This window comes from Chelonia mydas, chromosome 2, assembly GCF_015237465.2.
Source record: "Chelonia mydas isolate rCheMyd1 chromosome 2, rCheMyd1.pri.v2, whole genome shotgun sequence".
NCBI lineage: Eukaryota > Metazoa > Chordata > Testudines > Cheloniidae > Chelonia > Chelonia mydas.
In genome coordinates, this window is record NC_057850.1 from 131,523,860 (window position 1) to 131,538,929 (window position 15,070).

The 15,070-nt window shown below is 42.6% G+C and overlaps 1 protein-coding gene across 3 annotated transcripts in view; it reads left to right on the forward strand.

Annotated features, from left to right (window-relative positions):
* MYO10 (myosin X) overlaps window positions 1-15,070 on the forward strand; it is a 275,484-nt gene that overhangs the window by 157,290 nt on the left and 103,124 nt on the right. For all 3 annotated transcript variants that reach the window (XM_043540239.1, XM_027829665.3, XM_043540240.1), the window contains exons 4-5: window positions 3,490-3,677; window positions 13,352-13,486. In XM_043540239.1, coding sequence (XP_043396174.1) covers window positions 3,490-3,677; window positions 13,352-13,486 — 323 coding nt within the window. The remainder of the gene's footprint in view (window positions 1-3,489; window positions 3,678-13,351; window positions 13,487-15,070) is intronic.

Below are 15,070 nucleotides of genomic sequence, written 5' to 3' on the forward strand. Positions count from 1 at the left end.
TATGTGACCATCGCTTATTAGCACCCTAGTGTCCAGGAAGTGGATCTCTTGTGTGGACTGGTCCAGGCTGAGGTTGATGGTGGGATGGTAATTGTTGAAATCATGGTGGAATTCTTCAAGGGCTTCTTTTCCATGGGTCCAGATGATGAAGATGTCATCAATGTAGTGCAAGTAGAGCATTAGGGGACGAGAGCGGAGGAAGCGTTGTTCTAAGTCAGCCATAAAAATGCTGGCATACTGTGGGGCCATGCGGGTACCCATAGCAGTGCCGCTGATCTGAAGGTATACATTGTCCCCAAATGTGAAACAGTTATGGATGAGGACAAAGTCACAAAGTTCAGCCACCAGGTTTGCCGTGACATTATCAGGGATACTGTTCCTGACGGCTTGTCGTCCATCTTTGTGTGGAATGCTGGTGTAGAGGGCTTCTACATCCATAGTGGCCAGGATGGTGTTTTCAGGAAGATCACCGATGGATTCCTCAGGAAGTCAGTGGTGTCTCAAAGATAGCTGGGAGTGCTGGTAGCGTAGGGCCTGAGGAGGGAGTCTACATAGCCAGACAATCCTGCTGTCAGGGTGCCAATGCCTGAGATGATGGGGTGTCCAGGATTTCCAGGTTTATGGATCTTGGGTAGCAGATAGAATACCCCAAGTCGGTGTTCCAGAGGTGTGTCTGTGCGGATTTGTTCTTGTGCTTTTTCAGGGAGTTTCTTCAGCAAATGGTGTAGTTTCTTTTGGTAACCCTCAGTGGGATCAGAGGGTAATGGCTTGTAGAAAGTGATGTTGGAGAGCTGCCTAGCAGCCTCTTGTTCGTATTCCGACCTATTCATGATGACGACAGCACCTCCTTTGTCAGCCTTTTTGATTATGATGTCAGAGTTGTTTCTGAGGCTGTGGATGGCATTGTGTTCTGCACAGCTGAGGTTATGGGGCAAGTGATGCTGCTTTTCAACAATGTCAGCCCGTGCACGTCGGCGGAAGCACTCCATGTAGAAGTCCAGTCTGTTGTTTCGACCTTCAGGAGGAGTCCATCCAGAATCCTTCTTTTTGTAGTCTTGGTAGGAAGGTCTCTGTGGATTAGTATGTTGTTCAGAGGTGTGTTGGAAATATTCCTTGAGTCAGAGACGTCGAAAATAGGATTCTAGGTCACCACAGAACTGTATCATGTTCGTGGGGTGGAGGGGCAGAAGGAGAGGCCCCGAGACAGGACAGATTCTTCTGCAGGGCTAAGAGTATAGTTGGATAGATTAACAATATTGCTGGGTGGGTTAAGGGAACCACTGTTGTGGCCCCTTGTGGCATTTAGTAGTGGCACTGCTATGGGTACCCGCATGGCCCCATAGTATGCCAACATTTTTATGGCTGACTTAGAACAACGCTTCCTCAGCTCTCGTCCCCTAATGCCCCTACTCTAATTGCGCTACACTGATGACATCTTCATCATCTGGACCCATGGAAAAGAAGCCCTTGAGGAATTCCACCATGATTTCAACAATTTCCATCCCACCATCAACCTCAGCCTGGACCAGTCCACACAAGAGATCCACTTCCTGAACACTAGGGTTCTAATAAGCGATGGTCACATAAACACCACCCTATACTGGAAACCTACTGACAGCTATTCCTACCTACATGCCTACAGCTTTCATCCAGACCACCCCACAACACGATCCATTGTCTACAGCCAAGTTCTACAATACAACCGCATTTGCTCCAACCCCTCAGACAGAGACAAACACCTACAAGATCTCTATCAAGCATTCTTACAACTACAGTACCCACCTGCTGAAGTGAAGAAACAGGTTGACAGAGCCAGAAGAGTACCCAGAAGTCACCTACTACAGGACAGGCCCAACAAAGAAAATAATAGAATGCCACTAGCCATCACCTTCAGCCCTCAACTAAAACCTCTCCAACGCATCATCAAGGATCTACAACCTATCCTGAAGGACGACCCATCACTGTCACAGATCTTGGGAGACAGGCCAGTCCTTGCTTACAGACAGCCCCCCAACCTGAAGCAAATACTCACCAGCAACCACACACCGCACAACAGAACCACTAACCCAGGAACCTATCCTTGCAACAAAGCCTGTTGCCAACTGTGTCCACATATCTATTCAGGCGACACCATCATAGGGCCTAATCACATCAGCCACACTATCAGAGGCTCGTTCACCTGCACATCTACCAATGTGATATATGCCGTCATGTGCCAGCAATGCCCCTCTGCCATGTACATTGGTCAAACTGGACAGTCTCTACGTAAAAGAATAAATGGACACAAATCAGATGTCAAGAATTATAACATTCAAAAACCAGTTGGAGAATACTTCAATCTCTTTGGTCACTCGATTACAGACCTAAAAGTTGCAATTCTTCAACAAAAAAACTTCAGAAACAGACTCCAAGGAGAGACTGCTTAATTTGCAAACTGGATACAATTAACTTAGGCTTGAATAGAGACTGGGAGTGGATGTGTCATTACACAAAGTAAAACTATTTCCCCATGTCTATTTCCCCCCTCCCACCGTTCCTCAGACGTTCTTGTCAACTGCTGGAAATGGCCCACCTTGATTATTACTACAAAAGGTCCCCCCTCCCGCCCCGCTCTCCTGCTGGTAATAGCTCACCTTAAGTGATCACTCTCATTACAGTGTGTATGGTAACACCCATTGTTTCATGTTCTCTATGTATATAAATCTCCCCACTGTATTTTCCACTGAATGCATCCGATGAAGTGAGCTGTAGCTCACGAAAGCTTATGCTCAAATAAATTGGTTCGTCTCTAAGGTGCCACAAGTACTCCTTTTCTTTTTGCGGATTCAGACTAACACGACTGCTATTCTGAAACCTGTCATTCCAAATTAGCTTAATCCAAAACGGATTAAATTTATTCAGCATAAAGCACGGTTATTCTGGAATAAGGGCGTCCACACAATCAGTTAATCAGGAATAGCTGTTTCAGAATACCTTCCCTTGTAGCAAAGCCCTAAAAAAAGAAATACTTAAATGCCTGTCTTTGGGCCTGTGCTAACACACAGGTGACTGGCACAGCAAGAGATGCTTCTCTTCCAATATGGTTGTGGGATTTTGGTGCTGTGGACATTTCAGTTGAGTCCTCCAACTGTTTTACAGACCCATGCATAGCATAAAATGTTTACAGATGAAATTTTAGCTCTCCAAAAGTGTGTGTGAAACAAGCTTTTATTAGTCTTTGTTGACATTTGCATGCAGTTATAATGATGCCCAAATGTGCAAGGCAGGTGGAAACATTTAACAGGCTGCTGCCTTTGTCTGAAGCGTGACATGCTAATATCAGAGTAAGACACAGACAACGTACTGTACACCTGTATCAGATAGCGCCCCTGCCATGTGCTAGGCATTTGTAAACATAGAGTAAGTTGCTCTTTCTGTCTCCAAAGAACTCCCTGTAGATCCTTAACATATGGCGTTAACCCAGGGATCCTGTTTTGTGTGCCTTTACAGACATATATCGGCTCCATTGTTGCCTCTGTGAACCCCTACAAGACCATTCCAGGACTCTATGACCGCACTGCAGTAGAGCAATATAGCAAGCACCACATGGGGGAAATTCCACCTCATATCTTTGCTGTTGCTAACGAGTGCTACCGCTGCCTATGGAAACGTCATGACAACCAGTGTGTTCTCATCAGGTAAGTGGCTACTGCATTAATTATTCCTAGTCCTGCTGCTGAGCTTTAAAGGCAAATTGAAAATGAGTGCTTGGAATGCCGCGGGAAAGGCACAGAGGAAGAGCATGCTCTGACCCTTTCCCCTTAACCTCATTTATCGTTAGGTCTGTGCGGATGTAGAATTACTACGTGATCCTAATCAGCCCTTGAAAGACAAGGCATTTTTTGCTTATATATGCCCTGCAGTCATTTAATGAAAAGATGTGTGAGTGCCACACACTTTTGGCTGTTCACTTACTTATTTCTCTCTAAATGCTTCACTTTTTCCATTGTCTTCTGCCTCACTGTGGAGCCTGATAATTTGTCATCACTAGTCTTGAAAATTGCATCCATCAAGAAAAGAATGTTAGGGAACCTATAAATAATAATAATGAAGTCCTCCCAACTCTTTGGCCATTTAATTCAATGTAATTAATTGTTCTTGTTTCTCCTATTGTTTAACCTGATTATGCTTTAGTTTGATGGAGATATAATAGCTTCCCTTGTGGTCTGCCGTTTGCTGGTGTTCAGAACTGCAGCTGGCACTTCAGTAGCACTCAGTCGCAGCTCAGCCCCTGCTTCCCCCTTGTTGCATGGGAGAAGTTCAGTGAGCCAGCTCTTTCCGTGAGGCAGATTACTTCCCCTGCTGACTGGCTGGAGGGTGAAGTAGGTTGACCAGATAGCAAGTGTGAAAAATCGGGACGGGGGTGCGGGTAATAGGCCTCAAATATCGGGACTGTCCCTATAAAATCAGGACATCAGGTCACCCGAGGGTGAAGCCAAGGCTCCACCTACTCCATGCCCCTGCTTGCCTATTCTTTACACACCTATGCAGGATGGGGAGCAGCAGCCTGGTGATAGCTGCTTCCCCACTTCTCACAGGGTTTAGTGATGTGGATAGCCTGCATGCAGGAGCAAGAGGCTCCTCACACTCCCTTACATCCTCTGCCCAGCTGGGCTCATGACCGCGCCCTCAGTAATTAAGCCTCACAACCTTGTAATGTAAGTAAGTAGCTTATTCATCTTGTAGGGGAAAAAACGAAGACCTAGTAAAGTCAAAAATCCTGTTCGGGATGACCACTGAAGTTACACAGTAGCAGAGTGGGGAATAGAACCCTGGAGTTTTGATTTTCCTCTGCTCTACCCATGAGAAAACACAGCTTTCCTTGAGATTAATGTAAACTGCTGATGTAACCCCCTCTGAAGCAGAAGTATTAAAGCTCGCAGGTCATTGGTTTTCTTCCTCTCTCTATCATATCTTGCTCACTTTCTTAGAGGAAAATAACCCTTGGAAACAAAAATGATTTCTCGGCTAAGCTGTGGGGATAGCTAGAATTGAAGCAACAATCCGCTGAAAAAGACAGGTCCCCCTTCCAGGATGGACCCTGGAAATGGATGCATATCTCTCCTAATCCAAAAGAGAGGTTGCCTGACCAATACATGGGGGGGATGGTTCAGACAAGTAAGATACCATACGGCCTGATCATGGTCTCTGGAAACGAAAAGGTTCCAGTTTTTGTTAGAGAGGAGGTTTGAGGCTCAGACAGCATCTTTCCTTCCTCCGACTCCATAAACAGCCCTTCTACAAGTGTGGGGCTCTACTATTGTAAGGGGCATCGTTGGGTTTAGAGGGTGTATGGCCAAGTGAGAGCCACTCTGTGGCATCATTTCCCTCCCATCAGCAGAGGTTTTCCTGTATACCAGATGGAATTATGTTGCACCTTAAATGTCACTAAAAACTCTTAAATACCAATTCCAGCACCCCCCTCCCACACAAACGCTGCCTAGTAGCAGCACCAGTTTGGCTGACCGCATGTTTCAAACATGGGCAGAGAGAATCCCATTTCTCTTTGGACTGTATGTAGTGACTCTGTAATGTTGAGTCCAGATGGCCCCTCTTAAAGCCATAATATACAAAAAGCTTTCTGTCACTGTTTGTGAAACCAGGCAGGAGTCAGATGATTTCATGGCATACTATCAGAAAACTGCTTGAATACAGCCTGTTTGCTCTGAAACTTGGGATGTGAAGCCACCTATGGAACCCGCCTAGTGGCTACTGGTATGACGTCCACTATTTATTAATCCCGTTCCATGCTCTTTTGTGTTGGGACAAGAGGCACCTTTCTTCCAGCTCTTCATATGCCCCTGAGAGGAATGCTGGGTTTCGTCATAACTAGGAACCACAGCACTGGTGAAAAGCATTAGCATAGTGAGGGGCAGGGAAGGGCTTTTGCCAGAAAGACATGGGCGTGGGACAAAATCCTACATTCCATCAAACACGTCTGGCTTACAGACCGAGACAGTGGGAAATCCTTTTACATTAGTCACAATAATTACTTGGCTTTATAAAAGAGTCGATGAAGGATGACCATCATATTGGCAGTAACTGGTTTGATGCCAGATAGAGTGGAAACATTGTAAGTCAACTGTTTTAGCATTTTGAAAGTAGTATCCCCACTAGCATTGCCAGTGTTTGTGACAAACCTGGTTAATTTACTTGTTCATCTGACTTTTAAACAAATGTGTCTCAAATCTTGTCTCTGATTCATTTGTGTTGATTCTTATCGTTTTTCTTGTTCACCACTCTCTCATTTGGTCTTGTGCATGCTCTGCCTTGGGTCCAGCTAATGGTTTGGTTAACATCTTGCCTGATAACTATCCAGATAGTTTGGAAGAGGTGTGCTACTGGGCCCCTCTGTCTAAGACACAGGGGAAGACTTCCTTTAAAATAGCTGAGGGGGCGATCAGAATCCTGCCCAACTGTGACACTTCCTGGGGGTGCCCAGGACCGAGTGTAACCTTGTCTCCCTCAACCCCCCGCCTCCAGCATGTGGGAGTCTTTCATGTGGTAGCTGAGTGTCAGTGCCTGAACAGCACCAGCCTTTCAACCACTCACGCACTGTCCTCAGGACTCTACCTGTCCTACTCTGCTTTGTAAGTTAACAACAGGCGGACCCCAAGCGCCCTTAAAGAGCGTCCCCCTGTTACAGACACTCATGGTAGTTACCAGGTTTGCTGCTTCCAAGAAATAGTATAAACACACCAGCTTGTTTGATTCAACTGAGTTATCAGCTCCAATCTAACAACACAGTGCTGTAATCTACTTACAGTGAAAACAAATCAAAGGTTAAGATTTAAGAGATTGTGACAAGGATAACAAGAACAACAGGTTAGAAATAAAAGTATAACACACCTTTTTGAGACTAAAAAAATAATTTAAGAGGCTACAATCTTTGTTGAAAGTGGTCTTATCTCACCTAAGCCTTTTCTGCAGCACTTCAGTCCAGGTTGGCTGAGATCCTGTTTTCATGGATATAACAGCATTGCCTGGTTATCCCCTCAAGTGCGGGATAAAAGAGGGGTCATGTTGCCTTCTTATGGCCCCCTGGGGTCCAGACTCTGGTATGTGCTCCCCTGTTGAGTTCACATCCCCCAATCAGCCTGTTTTCCTGTTGACTTTACATGCAAAGGGGGCTTGCTTTGTTTTGGTTTTACAATGCTTAATTTACTTTGGAGACCTAGTGAGATAGGTGATTCCACATCCCATTGTCTGGCAAAACCTGCTTGTCAGCCTGCCAGGGACACAGATTCTAAATCTATGTTCAATACATACATAAAAAGTCTTAAATGTCACCCCATACCTACATCACACAATGATCAGGAAGATTAGTACAACGACATACGCTTCCATTAGACACTTTGCGCAACCTTTTTTGGGTGAATACTGTGAAGCAGTGTGCTAGGTGCAGTGAGTGACTCAGGCCTGATACAAAACAGTGAGCCCTTTGCCAGTTGGCATGGAGAGGTTCTTAGGGGTTTCACCAATAATAATAGCAATATCTAGTTTTTATATAACATTTTCTATCCTTAGATCTTAAAGCAATTTACAAAAGCAGTAGGTGGTAGTGCTGCCATTTTATCGATGGGGAAACTAAAGCACAGAGAAGTGAAGTGACTTCAGGATCACCTGGCAGGCTGGTGGCAGAGCCGGAATAGAACACAGGCCTGCCAAGTTCCCGGAGAGTGTCGGGTCTGTTGAGCCACAGTGCAGGCAAAACATTATTTGGGAAAATTTCACATTCACAACTTCTATCCTTACAACAATTTTCTGCAGGCCTGGCCCAAAGCAATTGGTTAGCATTTGTAAAATGCTGCATTTTGGACAAATACTGCAATACAACTTTATAAGGGTAGGTTTCACTTTTACAAAATTTAAAAGGAAATTGTGCTCATAGCTATAATTAAAAAGAATCAAAGAAAATCAATGCCAATTTCTGTGCTTATAAAGTGCTTTTTTTTTCCTGGGCAGTGAGTCAGTCTGAGCAGATTAATAACATGGGTCAAGACTTTTAAATGTGATGAGTGTTTTTGGCCGTCTCAGTTTTGGGTGGCAGACTTGAGACCTTTGAAGGGTGCTAAAACCCAACTATTTGTGGGGACATAGCTGCCCCATATAGCTCCCTGCTGGCTGAGTATGGTGTGGCTAAGCACTCCCTGTCCCAGTTTCTTTCCCTGAGGTTAGGCTCCTTGGCTTCCCAGACATTGGTCTGTGCTGGAGTTGTGACTTAACTTTCCAGCAAAGTCACGGAACAAGAAATTCAAACTAAAAATCCCAACAAACGTTTTTCTGCTCTTCAGGGGCTTTTCTTCAGCCGATCCTCGAGGGTCTATTCCCATCCCCTTTCTGGGCTACCTGTGAGAGTCTTTATGGCTCTGGGATAGAGCCTTCAGCTCCTGGGTGTACAGTTCTCACATCCTGCTGAGCTCTCTTCCTTGCATCCTTGCCTGTTCTCAATAGAACACTGGGCCCACAAGCTGGTTCTTCTGGAGTAACCCACCTCCTGCAGACCCTGCCATAGAAGCCTGCCCAGTCCCTGTGGTTCCAGCACACAGACTGGTCTCTATGCCCTTTTATAAAGCCCAGGTGTTTGTTAAGCTATCACGTGACCCTCCTTAGTCCCATCTCTTCAGGCTGGGAAGCAGCTAATTAATTATGGCACAGGTGTGGCTGGACCCATGTCCCCTCAAAGTGGCCAGTTATCCTTTGACGCCCTCTGAAAATCAGGCGTCTCATTTGGCTTATGCAAAAATTGATGCATTCAAAATGACTAGTCACTTTTAAAAACCTTGGCCATGCCTGGTTTATTTGCTTAGAATTGAAAGATGATGGAGTGATTAGTTTTGTCAGTTTTATTAGACAGGTTAGCTCTGATGTTTGAAAATGGTAATGAGAAGCAGAACTTAGCTGCCACATGTCTGAATTTCGAGTGTTATGTTGCCTGCAAAAGAAGTCACCGAAGGAAATCTTAGCAAATTCCATCTTGAAAACTATGATATAAAACAAGTATTGTACACAAATGAAGCTAAAATTAAGTTGTGAGTTGTCAGCTTTCAAATCCCAATGTATTGCTCTTGTTCAATGTTATGCTGTATCTAAAATTATAGGAGGTTAGAACTGCATTATAAACTAAAGGCATTTAGCACCATTTGGAATTGTCTAGGGATGAAGCACCCCCTAGTGGAGTTAATCAGTTTTACAATTTTTTTGAAGAGACTCCTATGAATACATTAGTTCAGAACATAATTTAAAAACAAATATGTGGGATTATTTTTAAATGCTATGAATTTTTCTCTAATTGGAGAGGTAAAGTAGGAAAATGGGAGTGTACTCCAGGACTGACTCAGATTGCAAAATAAAACCCAGTGTTTATTAATATAAAGCCATCTTTACCATGTAAAAGCCAGGGGAAGGGTGAGGAATTGTTTTAAATGGAGTTGCAGAAAGACCGTAATTATGCAATTTCTGTTGGACAGTGCTGCATTATTACACGATAATACTGAGTCACAATGATGCAGCATCCTAACATACTGATCTAATACCATGTTGCAAACACTGCTGTCCAGTGTGTGCATAGCATGCTGTGATTATCATGTGACTCCATTACTTCATTGAAACTGGCATTGTGTGAAGTGGCCCTTGAGGTCTAGCAGGCTGAATATTACTGATGCAGTTTATATACTTAAAGCCTTTGATACAGAGATGACTACACTGAGACACATTCATATTGCTTTATACTTTGTATCAGTCTACACCCTACATCAGAGGATCATTTCATTCGAAACAATTAGCTATTATAACACAACAGACAGATTGCAAAATAATGTGTCACTGTTGTATTTGGGGAGACGAACCCCAGGCCTGGCACCCAGCCTGAATAGCTGGACTGGGCTCTGGGTATCTCTGCAGGGGCGGCAGAGGAATCCTCCCTTTTTCAGCTCGCGGGGCAGTTGTCTTAACTAGGAAAAGTGGTCGAGTTTAGGTTGGGCATAGATAACACATTAGCTAAGTCAGACCTAAACTTGACCTTTTTCCTAGTGCAGATGTAGGGTAACACCTTACCTTGATTTTTAGCTGGCCATATCCATGTATAGTCCTCTCCTCGTATGTTTGTAGTTCTTCCATTTTTTAAATTAAAAGCTTAAAAAAATACAGATCCTAAAACAACTAAAGAAATGGAAACAGCAAACCTGAAATCACAACCCAATGTCAGACTGTTTATTTTATTATCAGCTGATTGCCTGAAACTTTTTCGCTCAGATTGAAGATCAACATAGAACAAGCTACTTTTTGGACAAGACCCAAACTTTTTGATGGGAAGACTTTATTTATGAGACTGACATACCAAGATTAAACAGTGCATTTGAAGAACCATGTTTGCTGTGGGGGCTTTATTTTTTATCTGTCATATAAGTTATAAAGCCAAAAGATTGAACTGAGGAGTGATTTAGAGTGTGTTGGTTCAGTCATTTGCATATGAAAGCCCTCGGAGAGAGAAGTGTCTTTTACTGATCCTCTTTCCCCTGCAGTAGTCCAAAGTTCAGACTGTTTTGCCCTTCACAAAGCACGACATGTGGAACAAGTGATGGAGAAAGATTAAAGATTTCCAAAATGAGGACCTCACAGGCTGCTGTCATACTTAGTGTATCCAGAGCACTGAATGTAATGGATTGGAACAGGCTTTGCGTTTAAAAATGCTTGGGGTGAGAGGTTAGTTGAAAGGTTGAGTGCATACTAAAAGGAGTCTACTTCCCTGAGGATTTTGTAGGACTGAACTACCACCACACAATGTAAGTGTTTGAGTTGTAGCAGTCATGCAAATTAATGGAAAGTTTGGAGTACTTGGTGTTTTTTCATATTTTTGTTAATAAGAATTGATTTATAAAATAACTTGCATTGTGTCAAAGAGCTGCAAAGAAAGCAGCAGCAAAACATAACTAAGCATGATACCAACTATATTAGAAATAGGAAGAAAAAAAACTTTTAAAACCAAATTTAAAAGCATTCCTGACACAGAAGTATAGCCAAATGCTGCTCCCAGTTACCCCCAGTATAAATCCAGAGTGACTCCATTGGCTTCAGTAGAATTACTTCAGATTCACACCGGGGTGAGTCAGACCAGAATTTGGCCCATGGCACAGGACAGAAATGGCAACTCTAATAATTAATCGGCGAGCGATCCAGATCCTTAGCTGGCCTCCATTGGCATAGCTCTGACACCCAGATAACTGCAGTGAGGCTATGCTGATGTATGCCAGCCAAAGATCTTGACCCAGAGGGCAGAGTGTAGGCAGGAAAATAGACATCAGTAAAGTGGATGTTTTGTTGTTCTTTACTGGCAAATATAAAGGCACTGAAGTATAAAGCTCTTTAAAAATGAATCCTGGAAGTGCTATTGCTAATTCTCATGTGCGCAGGGTGCCAATGTAATAGAAAGATAGCATGAGAGTTATAAAAGGTCAAAATAAATTAAATGTACTGCAGAATTTTGGATAGAATGTAAATGTGTGATGAATGAAGGAAGGTCAGCCAAGAGCCTGTTACAATGCTAGGGTTGAAGAGACTCCAGCACTTATCAGAATAAATATACTATGTCTTATATGAAGTTGTGAATCATTTTTAAGAGTTGCTGACACCTTCTGGAAAGCTATGCAAAACATTTAGACACGGATCTCTCTATACATTATATATATGTATATATTCTAGATTTCTCTTCCCTGATTTTTATTTTATTTTATTTTTAATTGTTGAAGTATACTTGCATGGAAATCTGATGTTTGCTTCTTGGGGCTGTATATGTTCTTTGCTCCTCACTAGAAATCCCTGTGATGACATAAGGGCACTACATTCACCACTTTTGGCTAATAACCAAATAGTGCATTGTATATGTGCACAGTTCTCATCCGTTAAAATCAATGACAGAACTCCTGTTGGCTGCAATGTGGGGGTGGGATCAGGACTTAAGTGTGCACAATTTCCATGAAAGTAAATAGGAATTAAGTGCATGTATTTAAAGTCAGAATTTTGTCCCATGACTTCAGGGGAGAAATAAGCAAATCAGATAATTGAGTTTTTAGGAAATAAGATCAGTTAAATTATTGGTTAAATTATGCTCTGAACTTGCCCACATGCAACATTATTGAAGGAAATGGGATTGGACAGGAAATCAAAATTTGGCTCACTGTTTTTAGGCAAATGGTCTAGTAATAGAAATTCACTATTTCATATTCTGTTTGTATGAGCATTGATTGTTTTTAAATGGTCTATTTTTTCAAATATCAGTGGGTCTTTAAATGTGTCACATCAAAATCTCTGCACATTTAATTTTTCCCTGTGTTTTGGCACAAATTTTGCATATAATTTTACCAAATTAGATTAGCTGCTGTATGTGGGAATAGGTGTTTTAGATTCTGTTTGTTTAAAATAAAATATAATTTATTTAATATAATATAATTTTTATATATAAAATAAAATGAGTAAAAGTACATAGAGGTGGTGTGGATTTATGCTGGTATGACTAAGTTTAGAGTCTGACCCTACATGAAAAACGTTTGTTTAAAAGAAACCTGTATCATCATCATCTTTATTATGAACAGTAGTAATAATATTTAAGTATGCAGTGCCATAAATGTGCATAGATGACCGCCTACACACTTATTAATGCTCTGTTTCACACCAAGGCTCCCTCCCCTGTCTGATGAAGTGAGCTGTAGCTCACGAAAGCTTATGCTCAAATAAATTAGTTAGTCTCTAAGGTGCCACAAGTACTCCTTTTCTTTTTGCGAATACAGACTAACACGGCTGCTACTCTGAAACCTCCCCTATGGTTATCCTTCTACAAATAACCATGCTGCAGCCATACCAAGTCTCCCTCATGGTGGAAGACTCCTCATTTTGGATTAGCTTTACAGCAGGTTTTAACATAGCCGTAGCCATGTGGCCATGCCTCCTTGCGCTATTTTCCATTCCGCGGTGGTTGCACTTCAGCGGTGGTGTATTATGTCATCTCTGTAGCCCTTGGGTGCCTCACAGGAGTTGAAGGGGTGCTTGTCATATGTTAATAAATTGAGATCCTGGCTGAAAAGCGCTGCAGAAGCATGGAGCTATTATGAGTTTTGTACTGTGTTCCAATGAGATATTTAAATTCTCATAGTGTTTTAAATCTCACTCATTCAAATTGTCATGGTCTGACAGCCCTCTCTAATCACTCCTTTCACTTTGGCTTGTGAGTGCCTTAATGTAGGCCAAACCAAGGATTTTTTTCCCTTATGAGCATAGTCAAAGTAAAAACACTGTGGTATGGTTTTTTGTCTTTCAGTGGTGAAAGTGGTGCTGGTAAGACAGAAAGTACTAAGCTGATTCTCAAGTTCTTATCTGCCATGAGCCAACATTCGCTGGAACTGTCCCGTAAGGAAAAGACCTCCTGTGTGGAGCAAGCTATTCTTGAGAGCAGGTACTGTGTTCATATCCTCATACATGATCCATAGTGTTGCACACAATACAGAGTGACAGAGGTAGAACAACCATTGAAGCTGAAGACATTTAAAACTAGACTCCTGCACAAAACACTGGAAAATAATCCTGCACTGGCACCCAGGGAATGGACAGATGACCCACCAGGTCTTTTCCATCTCCAGTGCTGGCGGTTCTTTGGCTGTAAGTTCTGTGTTGCAGACACCAATTCTTGGTGTATGCGGACCTGTTGATTTACATTGCAGGTTTTTCCCAGTGATTTTTTTTCTCTTTTGGAATTTCATACGCACTATGGATTTTCCACTGTTTTCTCCCTAACATTTTAAATTACAGCTGTAATTTTAAAAAATCAAAATAAACATCAGTGGAGCTAAATTGATTCAAAATTTCTGTGCGATAAGGCCATTAAGAGTTTTACTTTTCTGTTTTCCTTGTTTGGTAGAGATGTGCTCCAGAAATAGCTTTGGTACTTTTGTTTGATGTCTCCATTAATTTAATTCTATTTGAAAAAACCTCCATATCTCTGTTGACTGTTGTCTCAGTGATATTTACATGCTGGATAATAAATTAGGAGGAAGGGTTTAGTAAAGGCTGTCTGTACCACAGGCTCCAATAATCTACCGCAGGTTGTCAGAAAGGAGATTCTGTTGCATCAAAAGTATATGTGGGACCTGGATGTTTCAGACAGCTTGTAGAGGGCCACAGGAGCTTTTACTCCTACAACGCTGGATCAAATGTAGTCTTGAGAGGCTAGCGACTGAAAGCTGGTTGATGGCCTACAATAAATGAGTTGATTCTGTAGTGACTATATAGCCAAATTATAGCTCGCACACTCTTGGGTAGTCTTATTTCAGAGGCAAGGTTGTGGGCAGTGACCTGTAGTTCAGGGGCAATCTCTCTCGGTCAGGTTTGAAGTATATTGATAAGGCAGCGTGGACAGAGCCTGCCCTGTGGATGCTATAGCATTACTGATTATTTGTGTGTGTTATGTATTTATAAATCACCCAAATGCAAGGCATTTTACAGAACAAACTAGACTGTCCCTGCGTTGAAGAACTTGCCATCTATTTTCCACATGATGCATGGGTGCATTTAGAAAACAATAAGCATGGCAGTGGGGGAGGGCCAAGGTCACAGTAACAGAATCACCAGTAGAATGGTTCTGCACAATGCATGAAGTGGTTTTGTACAAATTGGGATTGTTTCTTAGTAAATTTTTTTTCATTTTTGTTTGGGGCTGAGCTGAGGGGATGGGAGTGAGGAAGGCAGCAGGAGGTGCGAGAGGGGGAGAGGTGGATGGGGTGAGAAGATTTTATTATTTGGTGGATAGGAGAGAGGTTTGAGGAGGAACTAAAGGGAAACAGAATGGGGTAGTAAGGATCAGCAGGGTGACTGTAGGTAGCTTGCTGAGGTAAGGAAAAATCAAGCAAGCTGATTTGATGGATCTATCTGCTGTTAATCAGGTACCTTCCACTAGCACTAAATTCACTCAACGTTTTAACAAGAAGTTGTGCACAGCTAGACTATGAACAGATCTGCTGCTATCGCTGTCCCTCCCCCGTCT